Genomic DNA, 25186 nt, shown 5'->3' with positions numbered 1-25186 from the left:
TGCTTCCCTGCTCATGCAACCACTGGTTGAAAAGCCGAAATCTACATATCAATGTCTGCGCAGATGAAACAATTCAGCCGCAGTGCCCTGCCAAGAGCAGATGAACTGAGCCTTCAGTCCCATAACACCATGACTCCTTGCACCTACTGGCACTGGCCCGTCAGACTCCATTCCATGCTCACTTAGAAGAAGGCCTCCATTCTCATGCTAAACTACTCCAGTGAGCCCACTACATCATCATAAAGCGAATCTAGGGGTGCCGAGGGGACGAGACCTCTGTCGTTTCATAAACTCAGTCTGTGCCGGTTTAACCATTCTCTGTCTAGCACATTTACGATTGCTTAGATTGTCCCGGAGACATTTATGTAACGGTAACCTATTGATGCTATGTATTAGTGCACCTAAAAATGACATTTTAATCATCCACGTCCAGAATTTCTAGACCAAGCATTCAGTGCACGTCCTGCTCTTCCTTCATCTAATTATTAAGATGGGACATCAGTGGGTTCACGCACACAAGGATACTAACATAAGATGGGAACAGGAATATTGTTTCCATTGTCCCAAATGTAATCATTGCTATTCACCACAGGATTATTTCCAATTACTGTTTACATCTCAGCGCTCTATTTTCATTGAATTCATTTCCATATAGCAATTATTGCCAAGATCCAACGTGCCGGTCAAATCGCAGATATAATTACCACATGTAAACCCAGACTAACTGATGTCAACAAATTATACATCAAACTATAGGATAGGCTTAACTCTGCTTAAAAGGGTTCTCCAGTTAAGGGAAGCTATCAGCTACCAATAGGATAGGTAATAACTTATAGATCAGCGTGGGTCCGATCACTGCACCAATCAGCATAGAGCGGCAGTGTGCTCATGCCCAACCACCACTTCATTCACTCTCTATGGGGCTGCCAAAAAAAGCTGAACACAGCTCTCAGTGGCTCCATAGGAATCAAAGAGCGGCACTCTGGCACGCACACTGCCGCTCCATTGTAAAATAAGGATGACAGGGATAGTAGTGACCGGTTCTGTTGATAAATGCAGGTGCTAGAGCTAGGATCCCCACCAATCTATATGTTATCATCTATCCAGAGTATAGGTGATAAGGAGTCTAGTGAAAATAAGTTCTCTTTTAAACCTTGGAAAGGTGATCACTTATGGTGGGGTCTGACAAATGGGACCCGCAACAATCAGCAGAAAAAGGGAAAAAGGGCGCTTTTTTCTCCCTGTTATCACCATTTACGATGGAGTGGCAGCGCACATGCCAAACTGCCGCTTTATTCATTCTCTATGGGGCTACCGAGAGCTGCACTCAGATTTTTTTGGTAGACCCATAAAGAATAAATGGAGCGGTGTGTAGTCATGCGCGCTGCAGCTCCATTCTAACAGGAATAAAAGTGCCCCACTCTCCTGAGATCCGAGTGTCCCAGTGGTCGGACCCCCATCAATAAATAAGTCATCACCTATCCTGTGTATAGGTGATCACTTATATTCACTGGACAGCTCCCTGACATTTGAAAGTCTGAATTGTTCTTTATGGATGGATTTTACTTTTGCAGTCTTGTTTAACTCTGGTATATATTATTTAAAGATGGCCACTAGCCAGAAAATCAAAAAGACAGGATCAATTATTTGAACAGACTGCCTATTGGCAGTCAGTCTTTTCTACAGAAAACCATTAGAAGCCTTTACCTGCCAAGCAGGTCATAACCACCGCTGCTCAGGACCTAAGCCAACAAGATGGTCAGGATGCCGGAGCGGCGTACAAGAGGACACCTGTGGCTCTCTGGATAGACTGGGAGCACAGAGGTAAGAATTTGAGGCCAAGGACCTTCATTAAATTAAATTTCTTACTATTGGCTATTTTTTAATATATAATTGTTTATACGAGATTATTAGTCATTGTTCACACTAGCAATTATGGAATCTGTCAGGGTTTCCGCTAGTTTTAGATGCAGGAATAGTGCAGCCAGCAATGCTATTCCAGATGGAAGCACAATAGACTGTCTTAACATGGGGTCCGCGGGGGCTTTACTAGAAAACAGATGTAAAATAACAAAAAGTAGAAACGCGCCACTTACTGATTGGACGTTCCGTCATATTTAACATGCTAAAAAGTCTAAAAGACCTGTCTTCAGGTGTTTGCCAGTAACATCAGAACCAGTTGGCAGCATGTAAACAGTTTGTCGGCTATTTTAAATCATTGGTCTGACCTTAAAGGGGCAATAAAATACAAAACTTATATGAAAAACTGCAACGTATTCCCTGATATAGGTGTTTCTACAAGTTTACAAAACAAAAATGTATTAAAAGGCAAAGATGAAAGTGGTTGTACAGAATTATAAAAACATGATCACTTTCTACAAACAGCACCAGAAATGGCAATGGCATGTGTCTGGTATTGAAGCTCAGCCCCACTGAAGTGAATGGAGCTGAGCTGCAATACTAGATATAGCCGAGTGGCAATAGTGCGGCTGTTTTCTGGAAGAGAGAATTTTCTTTCTAATCCCAGATAACTGTTTTTTATAGTCAAGGGGCACAGGGAAACTTTACTATCAGTGATCTGGGAAAAATAGATCGTATTCAACAGTATAACAAATGAAAAGAATATATAATTGTATGTTTAGTGCCCCTAAAATATTATTTTATTAGAAAGTAAAAAACATGTTTAGTATTTAGAGAGTTTTCAAAAAGTTTGGGAGTAGTTGTCCATTTTGCTTACATGGCATATACTGTACAGAGAAAAGTTTCTAAACTCTACTGCACATTTGTCATTTTGGCCTAATTTCCAGGAAGTGATCACATGATTAGTCATGTATTCCTGCACTTGAAGGAGTTAAAATGTCATGTCAGACAACAAGGTTTGGCAGGGTCCCAGAAGGCACATGGGAACTAGGACAGCATAGTTAGAAAGGCCTGATTGTAGCAGCCCACTGGATTGGAAATGACTTGTAGGCCTAATGAAACAAAACTTTGGCAGGAAAACAGAATGAAAGGAATGAGACAATAAAAGGCAGGAACAAAGGGAGCAGAGTTGTTTCAGCTTAGCAAAATAAGCTCACTTTGTTGTTGGGAAAAGCCAAAGCCGATTAGGATAAACCAATGACTAAGCATAAGTCTTCCAAACTAATTACACAGTTCACCATGTGAAGTGTGATTGCAAGCCTGAAAAGTGGGGCCTACTTCATTCTTCTCAGTGTTACACAACATAAAGCCAGCCTAAAATGCGCTTACATTGGGGATGTAGCAAAATGGCCCAAAACTTAAAGGGAATCTGTCAGCAGGTTTTTACTCCCCCATCTGAGAGCAGAAAAATCTAGTATCAGAGACCCTGATTCCAGTGATGTGTCACTTGCTGGGCTATTTGCTGCAGATTTGATAAAAACCCACATCACTAATTGGCAGCTTTCTGTGTATACTGGACATAGGTAGAAAGTTGACAATCAGTAGTGAGGGTGGGGTTATGCAAAGCTCATAAATATGGAAGACTACATGGCAGTAGCTTTACTAATCCTCCAATAATGATCTCCTGCTAATGAAACAGTGATTTTATCAAATGTACACGAAGCAGCCCAGTAAGTGACACATACCTGGAATCAGGGTCTCTATTTGTAAACTATGCTGCTCTCAGAACAGGTGGCAAAACCTGGCGACAGATTCCCTTTAAAGGGTTATTTCTATCTCTGCTTTTCATGGCCAAGACTGGCATAATTGCTTTTTGGTCCGGAGCACCAGAAGTGGGGTTACGAAAACAATCGAATGATACAATGTTTGAGTAACTGCCATACAAATGAATTGGAGTTACGGAAACAGAGAAGCACAGTGAGTTACACTGTTGGCTTGAAGGGGTAATCCCATCTCCAAGACCCTATCCCAATATGCAGTAAGTGTAATAATAGCAAATACCTCCAATTAGAAATGTAGTATAGTTCTTCTGATTCACTAAGTCACTTACCCCATGTGTAGGGCACTGCAGTAGCTTAGTTATCCATGGTTACGAGCACTCATTTAGTGACAGTTAGCTTTAAGTGGCCGTAACCATGGATACATAAGCTACTGCAATGGGGTATGCAACATAGCGAATCAGGAGAACTATACTACATTTGTAATTGGAGGTGTTTGCTAATATAACAACAATATCTGCTACATATTGAGATAGGATCTTGGAGATGGCAATACCCCTTTAACACCTTAGTGGCAGAAATAGCAGTGCTATGCGGTCTCTAACTCACATTAAATTCACTGAGAATTGCTCATAAAGCATAGCGTAGCTGTGCTCGGCTCTGTTTGTACCTATCCTCTCATGGTGAGCGGATGATATCGGTTTTGTTTTAATGAATACGTGTTATCTGTGAAAGTCATGGATAGAACACGTATGTGAAAAACAGACATCTAAATGATGCCTTACGTCTTGCCAGACTGGTATAAGAAAAATCTATTTATTTGCACTTGTTGCTAGCAGTTACTAAAAACTTAAAATGCCAATTTATGTAAAAATAAAAAGATAAGTTGATGAAAACTAGAGATCCTCTAAAAATGGCATGCCTTTTTAAAGAATATTTCTAGCAATGTGACTGTGGAAATGGCTTAAAATGACCTGCATCTGCCACTACAGCACAATCTGTAGGACCTAAATAATGTCTTCAGATTAAGTAGTTTATTGGAAGTGAAGCAAACAAAGTGCCGTGTTGCACTGAGAAAAACACACAACAGCTAGCGTGTCCGCCAGGCGCTCCTAGCATGAGACTGACAGTGCATCAGCAGAGCAATCCATCCTGTCCCCTTACTGGATGACTTGGAGCGCTACGAATGAAGTCTACTCCTAAGAGTCTCAATAAACAGTGCAAAACAAAAGGCAGATATTCCAAACTATAGGCCAGATTCTTACATTGTGAAGGCAATAGACTAAAAAGCAGCAAATATGCAACATCAGATGTTAGACATCTGTCTTATGTCAGATCACTGGGTCAAAAAATCCAGGTTCTTTAGTTAAAAGGGGTGGTCCAGAACTTTAACAATGATGGCCTATCCAGTGTCTGATCAGTGGCAGCTGATCAGCTGTTCTTGCTCCCTTTGGTAGCTGGAACTGGTTAGGTGATGAGCTGCATATCAAAGCTCTGACAACGAAGAGTGGCTGCGGCCGGGTACTGTATATCCAACTGAAACGGATTTGCATGCAGTACCCAGCTGCGGCCACTAAACAGTTGACAGAGCAAGTGAGCAGCTCCGGCCGCTGCCGACACCTGCAACAGCTGATAAGCAGGGTGCTGGGTGTCACACCCCCACCAATCAGACACTGATGACCTTTCCTAAGGATAGGCCATCAAAGTTCCAGGCAACCCCTTTAACTGCGTTGAATTAGCCATATAATCAGTTCCCTTCGATCACTCAGAAATACAGTTATATGAAAAAGTGTGGGCACCCCTATTAATCTTAAGCTTAATGTTTTCTTAAAATTGGTGTTTTTGCAACAGCTATTTCAGTTTGATATATGTAATAACTGTTGGACACAGTAATGTTTCTGCCTTGAAATGAGGTTTATTGTACTAACAGAAAATGTGCAATCTGCATTCAAACAAAATTTGGCAAGTGCATAAGTATGGGCACCCTTATTTTCTTGTTTTAAATACTCCTACCTACTTTTTACTGACGTACTAAAGCACTTTTTTTGGTTTTGTAACCTCATTGAGCTTTGAACTTCATAGCCAGGTGTATGCAATCATGAGAAAAGCTACTTAAAGTGGCCACTAGCAAGTTGTTCTCCTGTTTGAATCTCCTCTGAAGAGTGGCATCATGGGCTCCTCAAAACAACTGTCAAATGGTCTGAAAACAAAGATTATTCAACATAGTTGTTCAGGGGAAGGATACAAAAAGCTGTCTCAGAGATTTAACCTGTCAGTTTCCACTGTGAGGAACATAGTAAGGAAATGGAAGAACACAGGGACAGTTCTTGTTAAGGCCAGAAGTGGCAGGCCAAGAAAAACATCAGAAAGGCAGAGAAGAAGAATGATGAGGTCAAAGACCATCCTCAGACCACCTCCAGAGAGCTGCAGCATCAACTTGCTGCAGATGGTGTCACTGTGCATCGGTCAACTATACAACGCACTTTGCACAAGGAGAAGCTGTATGGGAGAGTGATGCGAAAGAAGCCGTTTCTGCAAGCACGCCACAAACAGAGTCGGCTGAGGTATGCAAAAGCACATTTGGAGAAGCCAATTTCTTTTTGGAAGAAGGTCCTGTGGACTGATGAAACCAAGATTGAGTTGTTTCGTCAAACAAAAAGGCGTTATGCATGGCGGCAAAAAAACACAGCATTCCAAGAAAAACACTTGCCACCCACAGTAAAATTTGGTGGAGGTTCCATCATGCTTTGGGGCTCTGTGGCCAATGCCGGCACCGGGAATCTTGTTAAAGTTGATGGACGCATGGATTCCACTCAGTATCAGCAGATTCTTGACAATAATGTTCAAGAATCAGTGACAAAGTTGAAGTTACTCAGGGGATGGATCTTTCAGCAAGACAATGATCCAAAACAGCGCTCCAAATCTACTCAGGCATTCATGCAGAGGAACAATTACAATTACAATGTTCTGGAATGGCCATCCCAGTCCCCAGACCTGAATATCATTGAACATCTGTGCGATTATTTGAAGAGGCTGTCCATGCTCGGCGGCCATCAAACTTAACTGAACTGGAATTGTTTTGTAAAGAGGAATGGTCAAAAATACCTTCATCCAGGATCCAGGAAATCATTAAAAGCTACAGGAAGCGACTAGAGGCTGTTATTTTTGCAAAAGGAGGATCTACTAAATATTAATGTCACTTTTCTGGTGAGGTGCCCATACTTATGCACCTGTCAAATTTTGTTTGAATGCAGATTGCACATTTTCTGTTAGTACAATAAACCTCATTTCAAGGCAGAAACATTACTGTGTCCAACAGTTATTACATATATCAAACTGAAATAGCGGTTGCAAAAACACCAATTTTAAGAAAACATTAAGTTTAAGATTAATAGGGGTGCCCAAACTTTTTCATATAACTGTAAATGCGATTAACAAAAAACTGATTTTTTTTGTGAATCCTGCATTGAGAAGGGGGTTGGCCACGAGGACCCTGGAGGTCCCTTCCAACTCTATGCAAAATGTTTGGATTCTAAGTTCATAGAATGTTTGGCTATGTGCCCACGTAGCAGATTTGATGCAGAGCGTTTTTGCCTCTCTCTGGCAGAAAAAAAGCATGCAGATTTACATGCGTTTTTTCTACCAGAGAGAAGCGTTTTTTCAGCGTTTTGTGTGCGTTTTTTCAAGCACTTTTCCAAGCGATTTTGAGCATCACTTGGAAAAGTGCTTGACAAGTTGGTCACACAATATAAATCCAAGCAACCGGCATGGATTTATAATGTGTGAACAACTTAGATGCTTTAAATGCTGCTATCTATAGTAAAAAAAAAAAGAATTAGAACGTTAAAAATAAAAAAAAACCTGTATACTCACCTCTCCGGTCTGCTCCCGGCGGCGTCCTCTCTCCTTGGCGTCCCGTGGTGTACTTGCAGGACCTGCGGTGACGGCATTTAGTCAGCTGATATTCACGCGACCATCGCCTGACCGCCGACGTCAGCAGTCGCGTGACCATCAGCTGACTAAATGCCGTCACCGCAGGTCCTGCAAGTACACCACGGGACGCCAAGGAGAGAGGACGCCGCCGGGAGCAGACCGGAGAAGTGAGTATACAGTTTTTTTTAATTTTTATCTTTTTTATTTCTTTTTTTCACCGCGTGGTAGCTGGGATGAAGGAGTTGTAGTCTCCTCTTCATCCTGGGTACCACACGCTCCGCGATTACGCTGCAAATTCGTGGCCATTGAATTTAATTGAAACGCAGCAAATCTACATATACCTGCGGGTTTGCTGCGTTTCAATGTTCCTCAATGGCCGCAAATTTGCGGCGTAATCGCGGTAGAAATCGTCATGCTGCGTTTTGAATTCGGCGCGCTAATTAGCACATCATGTGCACAGCCCATCCGAATTCACATTGCTTTTAATGGCAGACGGTTTTACAAGTGTTTTAGCGGCCGTAAAAACGCTACAAAAGCACTACGTGGGCACATGGCCTTAAAGGGAGAAGTTCTCATTACTAAATTGGTGGCTTTGTTTACGGTGTCAGCACATAAAATGCCATAAAGATACATTTCTTACTGTGATATATTCTGTAACAAGATATAAAAATCACATTTTTAGCCTCCGTGTCGCAGAAAGGAATTCAACTGAGACTATCTGGATCCTTGATATGCATGTCGCACAGTCGTCTGCATGTATGGAACGTAATATTGCGCACATTACTCACTGCCACACTTTACATGTATCCCACATCCAAACACACATTTATGACAAGCCCGAATTTACAAAGTGAGAATAGATGACGTGGGGGCAACAATACAAGGGGAACATCTAATGAGAGAATAAATGTGCTGCTTTGGTAAGCTGCTGTTTAGCATATTGCAGAGGCCTAAAATAGAGCTGTGATCGTGAAGTGCTAAGAGTGGTGAAATCCAATGAGCAGAGGAGACGAGACGGAGCGGGTGAAGTGCTCATCTCCAATGTCGGAGTTCTTTGTTCTGATTGCAGTATCACTTCCTTGCACTAGCTGGGTGAACTTTTATTATCCTGATGTTTTAACCCCGTTACAGGGTAAACTCCGCTCATCAGGGTACTGGACGTTTCATGGACACCACTGACAGCTACACAGCGTTCTGCATTCGCCCAGGCCGATCAATCATCCACAATAATGTTTCTGCAGTATAGATGTGGAGGTAACATACTTCTGTCACATGTGTACATATTTTTTACGGGAACACTCTGGCACACTGTCATATGAATTGGGCATGTTGATCAAGTAGTTGGCTAATTTGACAGAAGGTAAACAATCTCAAAATCTAATGAACTTTTGACATGCAATTTCTTTAACATTCTGCGGAATTATCTAAATGAAATTTTTAGGAAGAAATAACTGCTTGAAAGTCGCATCCACATAGCCTGCAGCAGCACCGCGCACTTAGTGAAACCATATGTGCTTCTCTGTATGACCTGCATATCAGCTCTTTCCTGTTCCCACTAGACACGTTCATTGCATCTCATGTTTTCTATTAAAAGTTTTCCTTTAGCTGTCCTTGCCATCCACGTGAGAAATGCAGGACAATTCCTTTATGGAAGTACTGAAGCATGCCATGTCCTGTCTGGCAAATACTCAATCCAGTCCTCACAGGTGAACTACAGCTGAGTAGAGAATAAGCCTGGTTTCTCACGTGGCATTTGCAGGGTAGTAGTGTGCCAGGCTGGTTGAGAACCATCATATCTAACAGAAAATGTACTCAAGAACCAACTTCCCCCAATTAGGTCAAAAACCATGCGACCCACCAGGAACACTACAGACCTGCAAAAAATCACCCTGGACCTGCTGTGGATCTGTGTTGAACACATGGTTTTAAATGAAATATGTCAGCAGGTTTTCACTATTTAATGTGAGTAGCATAATATAAGGAAAGAAAGCCTGATTCCAGCAATGTGTTACTAACTAATTAAGATGTGTATTGTAGTTTGGATACAATCACAGCTGGAGATTATTACTAGAGGACTAGGTCTCACATGCAAGCCAGTCCTGCTAATCTGTGTACCCCGCCTCTACCAGGGATTGGCAGCATCCGGTGTATGCTGTACAGTGACAGAAAACTGCCAATCAGGGATGTGGGTGGGGTTATACACAGATCAGCACTCTTACCACTGCTACATCTACAGCAAAGAAAACAAGGATTCTATCATAACTGCAGCAAGCAGCACTATAAGCGACGCATCGTTGGAATCAGGGTCTATGCCTCTACAGCATGCTGCTCACAGATTACATGGTAAAAACCTGCAGAGATTCCCTTAAAACTTTACTTCACTTAGATTTATTGTAAAAACACAGCAAATACCCAGCAAAAAGTCACATGAAAGCCCAGCCTAATGTCTTCACAATTACTCCCTTATCATGTACATCCTAGCAATAAGACGCATAATCTCTCCCTCTTCTGCACTCCATTAGTGGGGTCAGCTCCGTAATGTCAAAGTCCAGTCAAGTGGTTTCAGTTTTAGAAATATTTTCATATATGCCAATATATGACTTGGGATTACTAAATAGGGATCCGCTCCTGAGGGTCCTATTCTCCTGAAGAGAGTGCAGAGCAGATAGAGAGCACCTCTCAGAAGATTTGTCCTGTCCAGCTTTACATTGACGGCCCATTGATTTGAATGGACACTCTGTAATGCTTAATGTCTCCTGTACTGGCACTGCAGGAAATTAAACACTTAGGGCCCGATTCGTCAAAATTTTTAAGCCAGAATCCTGTTGTAAAAAATTTGGAAAAGTCACAAAATTTTGTGACTTTTGGCATTCTCACACCTTTCTGCCCAGCTCTGACAAAGTGGGCAGAGCAGAGGCGTTTGCTATACCACAAATTTGTGGTGAGGCACACACGGAGGCACATGCCACTTCGTGATCCACCTGATTCATTAAGATGCATACGCCTCTTAATGAATCAGGAGCCTTGCACTCTACCCCGACCCCTCATTAAGACCGGCACGAAGATAGCCAGTCTTGATGAATCAGGGCCTAATGTATATTACAGCTGTGGGGCTTCTGCAATAGAAGTAGGGAATGTTCAACTAAGACATCCTCTTGAAAGGGAATCTGTCAGTAGGATCAACCCTCACAAGCAGTCTATATGTGTATGAGGGCCATAGGAAGCTGAATAAGAGGATACCTTGATCTCTGTAATCTGATGTCTGATGTGTAATCTGGTGGGGCGGACACTGATCGGCATTAGACTCTACCCCCAGAGTTTATTATAAATGAAAGCAGGAGTTACCAGTGTGAGTCATGTAACTATCGTAGAACAGTAGAACTGAACTTTGACGCTAACACATTATCAGCTGCAGCTCTCACACCTCTGCTATTTTGTAACACTGTCTGCCAGTAAGCTGAAGCTGAGAGGAACCTGCAGATGTGTTAGGTATAATCACACACAGCTCTGCAGTGAGGTCAGGAGAGCAGAGAGCGGACATTACACATCACACTGGTAAAGTCCTTTTTATTTAAACGAAGCTCTGGAGCCAGATTCTCATGCAGATCGGTGTCCGGCCCATAGATCTTAACAGCTCATTTGTATATAAGAAAAACATGGATTTCTCTGGAATAAGACATAGGATCGCAGATATCAATGCATCATTTTATTCAGCTTCCTATGACCTAGATGCCCATATAGATGGCTTACGACTGTTTTCCTACTGACAGATTCTCTTTAAAAAGTTTAGATGCAAATATGTCTCTACACATTAAAACATAAATAAACATATAAAAACCTTCTACTAAAAATAGTGCAACTCCTCACCTGATCATGTTCAGCATGACAAATACATGGTAATAACAGTGTATAAAAATGAGGACAAGATTTTGTCAGTGAACTTCTGAAGACATTACAAGACTTTTTTTTGCAGCCTCTGAAAATCTTGAATCCTCTCTGAAAACACAAGTTCTGCACCTTCTTTGTGTTGCAGAGAGTACTTGTTTCATATTCTAAATTCAATACGGCTTTCTATTCATTAACCAAAAGTGCTATACTTTATTCAGGATGCCGAGCTCAGCCAGAATATAACAATGCCGGAAACAAACTATTACAATTTCAACGCAGAAATTGCTGGCTAACCATTCTGCGAACACTGACAGCTCCGGAGTTACAGTGGAAGAAAGGCTTTTATAAAAATGCGCAATACTCCGGAGCAGAGCCACAAACTAATGTTCAGCATAATGACCACAACTTTTATTGGGGGAGGCAATGTAAATAATATCATATATGGGGCTGTACGGCTTCTCAGCGCTCCAGTCTCCTTGAGATAAACTCACATATCAAACACAAGAAGATAACCAACAGCTCCTTACCTTGCCATACTGCTCAAAGTATTGCTTTACATCTTCTACTACTGTATTTGCTGATAATCCTCCTACGAATATTTTCTTTGTTCTTGTGACCATCTATACGGAAAGAAAAAAAAAACAGAAATGCATGGCTTAATCAGATTATTTAGCAGAACAAAGTGGGACAAAAATATCACTCCGATAGCACTGCTAATCCCATTAATTAATATTATGTACTCATGAAAGGAATTTACAGCTCTATCCAATTAAATCTGCAGTGGTTGCTATTTGAAGACATGTAGGCTAAAATGAAGAAATGGAAAAAACAGCAGCTACTGTATGTTTGCAAGGGGAAACTCCAACAGAGATCATTTATTAAAGTGTTTTTCTTGTGAGACTTTAGATCATCTTTGCCATGTAGGAAAATCCCTAATACAGTCTGAAAAGTAGTGTAAGGAGGACCTGCCAGCTCTCTGGACTACTCTGGGTTAGGAAACAACAATTCTGAAGAATACTTCTTATTCCCCTCCGTTGTGTCATTCCTCTGTTATACCTTCTAGAAAAGAATGAATCAAGAATAACTGACAGCTGGGTGTTACCAATTGTAACCACGGCCCACCATGCTTCTGACACTGTCCTAACCATGCTGACAATATTATATTGTGTAGGGGCCCATCCCTATGCCATGGAGAACGGAATATTCAGTGGTTACGGTAATTTATTCATACATGGAGTTCTAAGAAAAGATGGTATTTTATATATATATACACAAGTAATCGCTAAAATACACATGTGGGGAGCTGATGGGTCCTTTATTCCATGGTAATTGTAGAACAAAAAGTGCATGTTATTGGCTTGGTAAAAAGATGTTGCCAGTATGGTTACATAGACTCATCAATATTCATGACAAGAAGTGGGAATAGAATACAGTTAAAGGGGTTTTCCCAAAATCTTAAAGGGTATCTGTGTACAGGTTGATGTATGATGTAGGGACAGATACCCTGATTCCAGCGATGTGTAACTTTGTTTAGTGGGTGTCACAGTTATGATAGAACGACAGTTTTCTCAGTTGCAGATTTAGCAGAGCTCAGATGTTGAGCCCTGTGTAACCCCCGCCACACTACAGCTTTCTGTGTACATTGTATAGTGACAGAAAGCTGCTAATTAATGCTGGACTAGCAGGCACGAGGGCAGCTTGTCCTATAGTGATAATCTCCTGCTAATAAAACACTAATAGTATTGAAACAGCAAGAAACAGACAAGAGAGACATCGCTCGAATCAAGGTCTCTGCCCTTACACCATGCTGCTCTCAGATTACATAGCAAAAAATCTGCTGACAGATTCCCTTTAAATTATTCTTTATGCCTACAATAGGGGAAAACATGCAATGGGGATGTGACCGCCTACACCTCCAGCAATCCAGGGAACAGAGCCCTGTCTTGAAGGAATGGAGGTGCACATGCTCCGCCATCGCTCCATTCATTGTCAATGGGACTGTCAAAAATAACGAGTGCTGCTGCACGGTATCACCAGGAATAGGGAATAGGGAATAATTTGAGATTTTTTTGAAAACCCCTTTAAGGCTAGGTTCACCTCAGCAACAGAGACCTCATTAATTTATGGCATGGTGCGTTCAGAATAAACACACATTCACCATATGTACATAAACATTGGGAAAAAGAAGTTATACCCATGCAAGCAAGGAAGTCTTGATACATTTTTCGTGGGGTTTTTCATGGACTTTGCTTTTTTGAGTGTGACATTCGAGATGAAACACTAAAATATCAGCTGTCCTTTCCATCCCAAAGACTGAGCATCTGGAAGAGGAGGGACAAAGAGCCTTCTTCCCATCTCGGGTGTCAGTAGTAGGTCAGCATTGCAGGACATTCAATGCATATGCAAAAACATTCATTTTCACATGCAAATCAAGACTATTCTTATTTTAAACTGAACTACTATATGCAAATGTTCTTGATGCATATGCATTGCTTCGTCTCTGCAGGCATGGCTAGGTTCAAATATCTTATAGATGGGTTGCTGGTTTTCATTGTTAGGTGAGAAATTGGGCCTATAACATTTACAATCACTGCCGCTCTCAAAATAAAGATTGCGGGTTTAGAATATTTGACTCAAAGATCTTTCCTCTTTTTTAATTTCGCTTTGATATACTATAATTACGATCATTATAGAATACTAGTACCCGTAGCTTCTTAGAATTAACCATAACCGACTTTCAAACACTTCATCTTCAGGTCCATTGTGTAAGTTCTGCACAACCATATGTCATGTCCTCAAGTCAGGAGGTCAAAGCTGGTTATACAGCAGAATTTAGAAACCGAACCAATAATAATAATTTTTATTTTTATAGCGCCAACATATTCTGCAGCACATTACAATGTTAAGGACCATTCTTGACATGCTTAGAAGCCTGGAGGCATGATGTTTGTATGTACCAGGAGGCGAGATAAGAGGCTCCCGATTACATGAAAGCAGAGAACCCCCAGGTTTGTGAGTATGTCCGGAAACATCCAATTTATAGAGATGAGTAAAAAGATTTGAAATACCCCCGGTCTGGTATTCCTGGCATCACCTGGGCACCTCTGTCACTTCCTAGGACCCCTGCAACGACATGATGTGCACTGCAACATGCTATGACACAGCAGGACCTAGGAAGCGAAAGAGGAACCCAGAAGATGTGGACCCATCGATGCCAACTGCAGAAGTGAATTCCGGCTGCAACATCGGACTGGACCAGAGCTTGGAACTGGGTACTGCAAATCCTTTTGCTCAGCTCTGCCAGTTAATTTTAATAAGTTTGTCAGACATGAAACCGTGAAGATTATACACACACATGGACTCTTATCAGACACAACTGTGAATAATAACTTCGTACTGACAAAAACAATCAAGGATTGTATTTACTACTTTCACTCCTTTCTTAACAAGTTTGAAAAGACCGTAGTGGCATCTTAAAGTGATTTGGTCAAGCCTAAGGCTGCAAATACATGAAAATATAGTGTACAGCATGGCATGTGTGCCAACTCTCCCAGAAAAAAAAAAAACAGGAGATCTCTTGGACTCTTTGAAAAGTTCGAAAGTTTCTTGGGTGTTGCCAAAGTCTTCTCAAAAACAGCACTGCTCCCAGATGTTTTTTTTTTTTTTGTGTTCGACACTGGAATGCTACATCACCAGATGATGGAATCCAAACACACATCTAGGGGCATGGAAGGGCTGGGGCGCGGGGCATGGAAGGGCTGGGGCGCGGGGCATGGAAGGGCTGGGGGTGGGGCATGGAAGGGCTGGAGCGCAGGGCTGGGGGTGGGGCATGGAAGGGCTGGGGGTGGGGCATGGAAGGGCTGGGGGTGGGGCATGGAAGGGCTGGGGGCGGCGCATGGAAGGGCTGGGGGCGGCGCATGGAAGGGCTGGGGGCGGCGCATGGAAGGGCTGGGGGCGGCGCATGGAAGGGCTGGGGGCGGCGCATGGAAGGGCTATGGAGGGAGTGAGGGCTGAAAAGAAACTTGGTTATGGGAAGAAAAAACATCCGAGCTTGATGCTATTGGGAGAATAAGGACAAAACCAATCCGTAAAATTTGGCATGTACGTCCAAAGGATGAGTAATAGCAAACATGTCCAACTCTGAGTGAGATTTTGATTATATCGCTACTAGATTATCCCCCACTGCCATTGGCACATGGCAATGTATTATTGTGGACTGCAGGTATTATGCTGTTTGTAGCTCTAGTCAACTGATCTCTTTCAACATCAATATCAGTTTAATAGGATTTCATCTGGTCCATCATAACACCCCCTACCACAAATCATTAATGATCTTTCAAGTCACTACAAAATTGACAGGAGTGAATACATTTCCTCAAACATGATCATCATTTGCATTCTTAATATCTTGTCCAACCCTATAGTTCAAATATAATTATGTAAAAAAAGTATAGTCAGACAAATCCATGAAACGCATGAAAAAAGGGTGCCAACACAATTTACATCAAAACCAACAGATGGTGCAACAGGCAGATTACACGACATTTGTGCCAAAGGCACGCTAAATATGAGTAATGTTCCTTAGGTGGAGAATGAAGTCACCATGCTGCTGTGAAATGTAGTCCTTTATCTAACCTCATCCCCTGGAATATGTGCACTTCAGGCTGTAATGTTGTAAATTTGCCATGCACCGCTCTCAGGAGCAATGTATGCCCTTCAGTCTAATCCTATCTTGCTTTTCATTTCAATGGAGGTTGACGGTTTGCATCAATGGAAAATACTCTATTTGCATCGCAAATTGCTTAAATTAATTTGACTTGAGAAGGAGCTAATTGCATATAAACTAAAATGTTTCACAGCATATCTATATATTAGATGGAGCATTAGGCTTGTTTACCTAATCACAAACTTGGCATTCCATCACTTTTACGCCAAGGTCTTGTAAATACGATCATAAATGGAAAAATCATCTTAAGTCTTATGTGACACTGCACAACATATTGTGTTTCATGTCCAGGCCCTTCTATTGCCTTCATTAGACAACAATAGCTCATTTAATGAGAAAAGTGGCTTCTAACTAGATCAAACTACGGCTGAATGCTATATTTCAGAGCCATAAACAGCAACGTCTCTGATAAGGTTGTCATTTCCAAAGACTAAAATAGGATTAACACAAGTCTCCTGATGATCTCTATACAATATCATTATATATACCCTGTCAATATGCTAAAGGAAATAAATGAGAGTATTAGATGTGTGGAAGGATTATGGAGCCAGCTGGGAATATCCATGTTCAGAGCTCATTCACACATGAGAATGTTTCAAACACGAAGACAGCGTGATAAAAAAAAAAAGCAGGATAAAAATTGAATGCATGTGTCCATTTATATTTAGATATATAAAAGTTTACAGGGGTTGTTGTCCATGTTTGGGGGCAATTTTTTTTCTTACTTAAATACATTCGTAACCAAAAGTTTTGAGACAGACAGAAATTTTCAAAAAGTTTGTTGCTTCAGTTTTTATGGAGCAATTTGCATTAACCTCCAGATTGTTATGAAGAGTGATCAGATGATTAACAAAAAAAATGGCCAATTCATTCCTCGACATAAAAATTAATTTAGAAACAAAAAACTCAATCTCTACAGATTTTCAGCTCTGTCATAAAAGGTCCTGTTTACATAATTTCAGTGACTTTTTCGTTAGCTCAGGAGAACGTGTTACCGAGGACAAGGCAGCTGATATCAGTCTGTCATGCTGATTGACTATTAAGACCCGACCGGTTACTTTAAAAGGGGGCCAATACTTTAAATCATTGTCTTCTTCTTTCTTCTGGTAACTATGTTTACCGCCAAGGAAACACGTGTGGTCATCATTGCTTTTGATTAAAAGGGCTTTATAGGCAAACAAGGACATTGCTGCTTGTAAGATTACCAATAAATCAACAATTTATCGGATCTTCAGGAAATTCAAAGAGGTTCAAATTCTGTGAAAAAGGCTTTAGAGCATCCAAGTCCAGCAAGTATTAGGACAATCTCCTAAACAGGGTTCAGCTATGGGATTGGTTCAAGACCAGTGCAGAGCTTGCTCAGGAACTGCATCTGCACGCACAGAGAAGTGACAGCTAATATAGGTTAGCCTGGCATCAAGAAGGGTAGCAAAGAAGACACTTCTCTCCAATAAAAACATCAAGGACAAACAGACATTCTGCAGGAAGTAAAAGGATTGGACTACAGCAAACTGGAGTAGAGTTACTTTCTCTGATGAAGCCCCCTTCAGATGGTTTGGCCAACAGTGCCAACAGTAAAGCATGAGACCATTCATGTGTGGCGTTGCTTTTCATCCTAGTTAATGGGCTCACTGGACATTGTGCCTAAGAACACTGCCACGAGTAAAGAATGGGATCTAAACATCCTCCAAGAGCAAAAACCCAATGATCCAGGAGCAATTTGATGATGAACAATGGTTTTTCAGCATGATGGAGACCACGTCACAAGGGGAGACTGATAACGAAGTAACTTGGTGAACAAAACATTGAAATTTTGGGTCCATGGACAGAAAACTTCCATTGAGAACCTTTGGTCAATGATCAAGACTAACAAAACTACAAATTGTAATAAACGTCATGCACTAATGAGTAGAGATGAGCGTTGTTCTACTCGAACTGTTCGCCAATCTCAAATTCGAGCTGTTTGGGGCGGTGTTCGAGCCGGTCGGCGAACACGAACAATTTGAGAAAAATTCGGCTGTTCGAGGTTATGTTCGATAACTGTTCGTGCACCAAAATCATAACTGGATTTTTTCTCAGTAATGATGAAAATTAATGTTAATACGCAGTTTGAGTGTACAGCGGGGCGGGGGGAGGGGCAGGGGATGGATCTCTGCAGGAACAATGAAGATCTCCATTTTTTTTTCTCTTTCCCGCATTTGCAGTGGGGAGGTGCAATCTGTCAGCCTATCAGCAGCGCACACACGGAGCGAAGTGCTTTTTTTCACACAAGCAAGGGCATGTGTCATTGGCAGTGTATGTCACATGTCCTTGCCCTATAAGACCAAGCCATTTTCCCCGTCGCCACCATTTTCTCACTGCTGCAGCTGCGTGTTAGACGGCACCGCTGTTGCTGTGTGCGCTATACCTTGTCAATTTCAAGCCAATTTTCGCACAAATATACAGATAGCTTGGGAGTAGGGAATAGTTGTGATTGCAGTCCTTTTAACCCCTTCAGGACCCAGCCTATTTTGACCCTAAAGACCTTGGCATTTTTGTCAATTCTGACCAGTGTCCCTTTACGAAGTAAAAACTCTGGAACACTTCAACGGATCCTAGCGATTCTGAGATTGTTTTTTCGTGACATATTGGGCTTCATGTTAGTATTAAATTTAGGTCGATAATATTTGCGTTTATTTGTGAAAAAATCAAAAATATGGGAAAAATTTTGAAAATTTTGCAATTTTCAAATTTTGAATTTTTATTCTGCTAAACTAGAGAGTGATGTGACACAAAATAGTTAATAAATAACATTTCCCACATGTCTACTTTACATCAGCACAATTTTTGAAAAAAAAAAAATTTTTGGTAGGAAGTTAGAAGGGTTCAAAGTTCATCAGCAAATTTTCTTTTTTCCAGCAAAATTTGCAAAGCCATTTTTTTTAGTGACCACATCACATTTGAAGTCCCTTTGAGGGGTGTACATGACAGAAAACACCCAAAAGTGACACCATTCCAAAAACTGCACCCCTCAAGCTACTCAAAACTACATTCAAGAAGATTATTAACCCTTCAGGTGCATCACAGGAACTAAAGCCACATGGAAGAAAAAAATGAACATTTTTATTTTTCTAACAAAAATTTTCTTTTAGCCTAAATTTTTTAATTTTCACATGGGTAACAGGATAAAATGCATCCTAAAATTTGTTGGTCAATTTCTCCTTAGTACACTGATACCTCATATGTGGTCATAAACCACTGTTTGGGCACACGGCAGGGCTCAGAAGGGAAGGAGCGCCATTTTACTTTTTGAATGGAAAATTAGCTCCAAAAGTCAAATTGCGCTCCTTCTCTTCTGAGCCCTGTCATGTGCCCAAACAGTGGTTTACGACCACATATGAGGTATCAGTGTACTCAGGAGAAATTGACCAATACATTTTAGGATGCATTTTATCCTGTTACCCATGTGAAAATTAAAAAATTTAGGCTAAAAGAAAATTTTTGTGAAAAAAAAAGTACTTTTTTGTTTTCACAGATCATTTTGTGAAGCACCTGGGGGTTCCAAGTGCTCACTATGCATCTAGATAGGTGCCTTGGGGGGTCTAGTTTCCAAAGTGGGGTCACTTGTGGGGGAGCTCCACTGTTTAGGCACATTAGGGGCTCTCCAAACGCAACATGGTGTCCGCTAACAATTTGAGCCGATTTTCCATTCAATTTGTTAGCGGACACCATGTCGCGTTTGGAGAGCCGCTGTGTGGCCAAACATTGGAGCTCCCCCACAAGTGACCCCATTTTGGAAACTAGACCCCCCAAGGCACCTATCTAGATGCACAGTGAGCACTTGGAACCCCCAGGTCATTCACAAATTAATCCGTAAAAATAAAAAAGTGTTTTTTTTTCCACTTTTTCATTTTTATGAATCAATTTGTGAAGCACCTGGGGGTTCCAAGTGCTCACTATGCATCTAGATAGGTGCCTTGGGGGGTCTAGTTTCCAAAATGGGGTCACTTGTGGGGGAGCTCCAATGTTTGGGCACACAGCGGCTCTCCAAAAGCAACATGGTGTCCGCTAACAAATTGTCGGCTCAAATTGTTAGAAGACACCATGTTGCGTTTGGAGAGCCGCTGTGTGGCCAAACATTGGAGCTCCCCCACAAGTGACCCCATTTTGGAAACTAGACCCCCCAAGGCACCTATCTAGATGCATAGTGAGCACTTGGAACCCCCAGGTCCTTCACAAATTAATCCGTAAAAATAAAAAAGTGTTTTTTTTTCCACTTTTTCATTTTTATGAATCAATTTGTGAAGCACCTGGGGGTTCCAAGTGCTCACTATGCATCTAGATAGGTGCCTTGGGGGGTCTAGTTTCCAAAATGGGGTCACTTGTTGGGGAGCTCCAATGTTTGGGCACACAGCGGCTCTCCAAAAGCAACATGGTGTCCGCTAACAAATTGTCGGCTCAAATTGTTAGAAGACACCATGTTGCGTTTGGAGAGCCGCTGTGTGGCCAAACATTGGAGCTCCCCCACAAGTGACCCCATTTTGGAAACTAGACCCCCCAAGGCACCTATCTAGATGCATAGTGAGCACTTGGAACCCCCAGGTCCTTCACAAATTAATCCGTAAAAATAAAAAAGTGTTTTTTTTCCACTTTTTCATTTTTATGAATCAATTTGTGAAGCACCTGGGGGTTTCAAGTGCTCACTATGCATCTAGATAGGTGCCTTGGGGGGTCTAGTTTCCAAAATGGGGTCACTTGTTGGGGAGCTCCAATGTTTGGGCACACAGGGACTCTCCAAACGCAACATGGTTCCAATTTGTTAGTGGACACCATTGTGTAGTGTATGTCAGGTTGGTGTGCGGTGTGGTATATTGTAGTGTATACACCACACACACACACACACACTACAACACACACACCAACCTGACATAGCCTACTAAGCTGAGTACGCCCTAGACTGGGATGAGTGGGACGGGCGGGACATTTTGTGTGCTGTGTGCGTGTGTAAAAAAAAAAAAAAAAAAAAATCGAAACTTTATTATAGTGTGAGTGTACGTGTGTGTGTGTGTGCTTGGTGTAACCTTCTGCAGTCACGTGTGGGGGCTGTCAGGCGTAGGGGGCTGTCAGGCGTAGGGGGCTGTCAGGCGTAGGGGGCTGTCAGGCGTAGGGGGGCTGTCAGGCGTAGGGGGGCTGTCAGGCGTAGGGGGGCTGTCAGGCGTAGGGGGGCTGTCAGGCGTAGGGGGGCTGTCAGGCGTAGGGGGGCTGTCAGGCGTAGGGGGGCTGTCAGGCGTAGGGGGGCTGTCAGGCGTAGGGGGGCTGTCAGGCGTAGGGGGGCTGTCAGGCGTACGGGGGGGGCTGAAGAGATGGAGGAGCCAGCAGCTGCAGCAAGGGGGGTGATCACTGGGGCAGGAGCCGGCAGTAGCAAGGGGGGTGATCACTGGGGCAGGAGCCGGCAGCAGCAAGGGGGGTGATCACTGGGGCAGGAGCCGGCAGCAGCAAGGGGGGTGATCACTGGGGCAGGAGCCGGCAGCAGCAAGGGGGGTGATCACTGGGTTTGCGGGGGGGGGGGATGATCACTGGGATGGGGGGGTGCACACTGGGGATGGGGAGTGAACACTGGAGACAGGGGGGGTGAACACTGGGGACAGGGGGGGTGAACACTGGGGGGGTGAACACTGGGGTCAGGGGGGGTGAACACTGGGGACAGGGGGGTGAACACTGGGGACAGGGGGGGTGAACACTGGGGACAGGGGGGGTGAACACTGGGGACAGGGGGGGTGAACACTGGGGGAGGGGTGATTATTGGGAGGTGGGGGGTGATATCACTGGGACTGGGGGATGGTGGGTTTGATCACAGGAGCAGGGCATTTACACTGAGCCTGCTGCTGCTGTGATCACAGTCCACCGGCTGTCAGAAGGAGAGCAGCAGCCGGTGGATGAAGACGTGGGAGAGGGAGCAGAGGGAGCGGAGGTCGGGGTGCAGGTATGAAAGTGGAGGGGGGGTCGGGGGTGGAGGGGGGGGCAGGGTGGAGTGGAGGGGGGGTCGGGGGGGAGCGGGGGCAATACTACCTGATGCAGATCAGCGGCGGCAGCAGGCGATCAGCGGCGGCAGCAGGCGATCCACGGGGGGGCAGCTGCAGAGGGTCCACGGGGGGGCAGCTGCAGAGGGTCCACGGGGGGGCAGCTGCAGAGGGTCCACAGGAGGCAGCAGCAGAGGGTCCACAACGGCCGGCACCCGATCCATGGACGGGCAGTTGCGGCCATCATTAAAAACTCCCTCCACATCTGATTGGGGCTAGTATCCATGTGACGCTAGCCCCCCAATCAGATCTGGGGGGAGGGGGGGACAGAGGTGACACTCCCCCCAGCCAATGGCTGATGCTGTAAGCATCAGGCCATGCCCAGATTTAAATATTACACCAATTTTCATTGGTGAAATATTTAATTCATACCGATTGGCAGTTTCATTAAAAGTGAAAATGAAACAGCCAATCGGAGGGGTCCCAGGCACGGGGGGGTTAATCCACCCCCAGGGGGGTCGACTTCAGGATGTCCAGTTGCAGTAGCAACTGTGACACCTGAGCGACCCCGCTCGCAGGCGCTGCAGGGGGTCTTTCCCTCCATGTCACAGACGCTGTGACATGGGTCGGGAACGAACTGTTTTCCATGTCACAAACGGTGTGACACCGGTCGGGAAGGGGTTAAGGACTAGGTTACAGCATTTCCTACGACTTTTATCAGGGAGGTCTGTGCTCTTAAATAGATAGGTTGTGGGAGTAAAGACTAATTGTAATTGGAGTCCTTTTCAGGACTAGGTTACATCAGTTCCTATCAGTTTTTGCCAGGCAGGTCTGTGCCAGTGCTGTGCAAGTTTTTTTCACAGCATTTGGCTGAATCTAGCAAAGCTAATCCTTTTTGGCCTATTGCAGAGTGTGTTAGTCAGTGGAGTAGCCTATCTGTGTTGCAAGATATACCACCTGTGTATAGAATACCAATTTTTTTACTGCACCTAGTGAAGTAAAATCTTTTGGGCATAGCATCATTCTATTAGTCCATCTATACTGACCTCCATCAGGTTGCAAACTGAATATAATTTTTTTCTGCATCTAGCTCTGAAAAAATATTTGGGCTTCTAGCAGTGTGTGGGACTTGGTCTATTAGTCCATCTATACAGACCTCCATCAGGTTGCAAATTAAAAATAATTTTTTTCTTCATTTAGCTCTGAAAAAATATTTGGGCTTCTAGCAGTGTGTGGGACTTGTTCTATTAGTCCTTCTATACTGACCTCCAGCAGGTTGCAAATTGAATATAATTTTTTTCTGCATCTAGCTCTGAAAAAATATTTGGGCTTCTAGCGGTGTGTGGGACTTGGTCTATTAGTCCATCTATACTGACCTCCATCAGGTTGCAAATTAAAAATAATTTTTTTCTGCATCTAGCTCTGAAAAAATATTTGGGCTTCTAGCAGTGTGTGGGACTTGGTCTATTAGTCCATCTATACTGACCTCCATCAGGTTGCAAATTAAAAATAATTTTTTTCTGCATCTAGCTCTGAAAAAATATTTGGGCTTCTAGCAGTGTGTGGGATTTGGTCTATTAGTCCATCTATACTGACCTCCATCAGGTTGCAAATTGAATAAAAAATTTTCTGCATCTAGCTCTGAAAAAATATTTGGGCTTCTAGCGGTGTGTGGGACTTGGTCTATTAGTCCATCTATACTGACCTCCATCAGGTTGCAAATTAAAAATAATTTTTTTCTGCATCTAACCCAGCCAATAGTTTTGGCCTAATACCACAGTTTGGCCACTCAGCTCTGCTCGGTTACCATCCATTGTTTTTTTGTGCAAACAACTCCAGAGTTGTGAATTAGTTAACCACCAAAATGAGTGGAAAAAGGCCTGCTGCTGGTGGAAAGGGGAATAGGCGTGTTGGGAAGGGGAAAAAAGGTTGTGTCCGTGGGGTAGGTGCAGAAGAAAGACCATCTTCCAGCCAAACTAAAATGTCTACTTCTTTTAGCGGACAATGTGATAAGATCCCTTTCTTACGGCCACGCCAATCGCTACAAATTCCAGATGAGGCACAAAAACAGCAGGTGCTTCAACGGATATCAAGTGCTCCTTTAAGTGGGCTCTCCTCCACATCAACTTCAACATCACAAATACTCCAGTCCTCAAAGGTGTCACCCAAATCGCACTTGCTTCCTCACAGCTCCCAAATCTCCAGCTGCCCGTCTGAGTATGAGGTAGAACAGATGGTTGAGTCTGCAGAGCTGTTTACTCATACTATAGCCTGGGAATCAGAGGTCGACTCCAGCGCTTCTGTGAATCCAGACGAGGAAATGATCTGCACTGATGCCCAGAATCTTTATGAGTCGGATCCAGGACCAGACGCAGAAGGTTCTGACCATAATGTAGACCCTCATTCCCAAACTGTAACTCCTGTTGGTGGAGACAATGAGGAAGACGATGATAAGACTCAAATACCTGATTGGAGCGACAACTTTAGTTTTTTGTCAGGGCAGGAACAGGTTGGCTCTGGAGGACGACGGGTGTGATAACGCACAGGGTGATGATGATGAGGTCGGAGATCCCACTTACTGTCAACCCACAGTCAGCCAAGAGATGAGGTCAGCAGAGGAGGTGGAGGAAGATGCTAGTGACGACGAGGTCAGGTTGCGCCTTCCTGGACAGAGACGTAGTACTGGAAGCACGTCAACAACTGCATCCTCAAACACAACTCTGCCTCTCACCACAAGTCGTGGTGGCTCTTCAGGTCGCATGGGTGCTAAGCCTTGCATAGCCTGGGCATTTTTTCAGATCGATAAAGATGACCCAACTCGTGTTATCTGTAACATTTGTCAGCAAAAGCTAAGTAGAGGCCAAAAAATACATAGTTTGAGTACTTCATGCATGAACCGGCACATGGACATGAAGCATAAGTTGCAGTGGGAAGCTCAGTGTGCTACAATGCGGTCTAGCCGGCCGGGCCAACCACCGTCTGCCATATCTTGTGCATCCGCG

At 43.3% G+C, this 25186-nt stretch overlaps 1 protein-coding gene across 4 annotated transcripts in view; it reads right to left on the bottom strand.

The window, feature by feature from the left end:
- Nucleotides 1-25186, bottom strand: part of MSI2 (musashi RNA binding protein 2) — an 810011-nt gene that overhangs the window by 576632 nt on the left and 208193 nt on the right. For all 4 annotated transcript variants that reach the window (XM_073664582.1, XM_073664585.1, XM_073664583.1 and 1 more), the window contains exon 6: nt 11987-12079. In XM_073664582.1, coding sequence (XP_073520683.1) covers nt 11987-12079 — 93 coding nt within the window. The remainder of the gene's footprint in view (nt 1-11986; nt 12080-25186) is intronic.

Source organism: Phyllobates terribilis, unplaced genomic scaffold, assembly GCF_046119375.1.
Source record: "Phyllobates terribilis strain yellow unplaced genomic scaffold, ASM4611937v1 Scaffold_2__4_contigs__length_985480577, whole genome shotgun sequence".
Classification (NCBI taxonomy): Eukaryota; Metazoa; Chordata; class Amphibia; order Anura; family Dendrobatidae; genus Phyllobates; species Phyllobates terribilis.
Note: the sequence above shows the minus strand (reverse complement) of the source record. Positions and strands in the feature narration are given on the sequence as shown.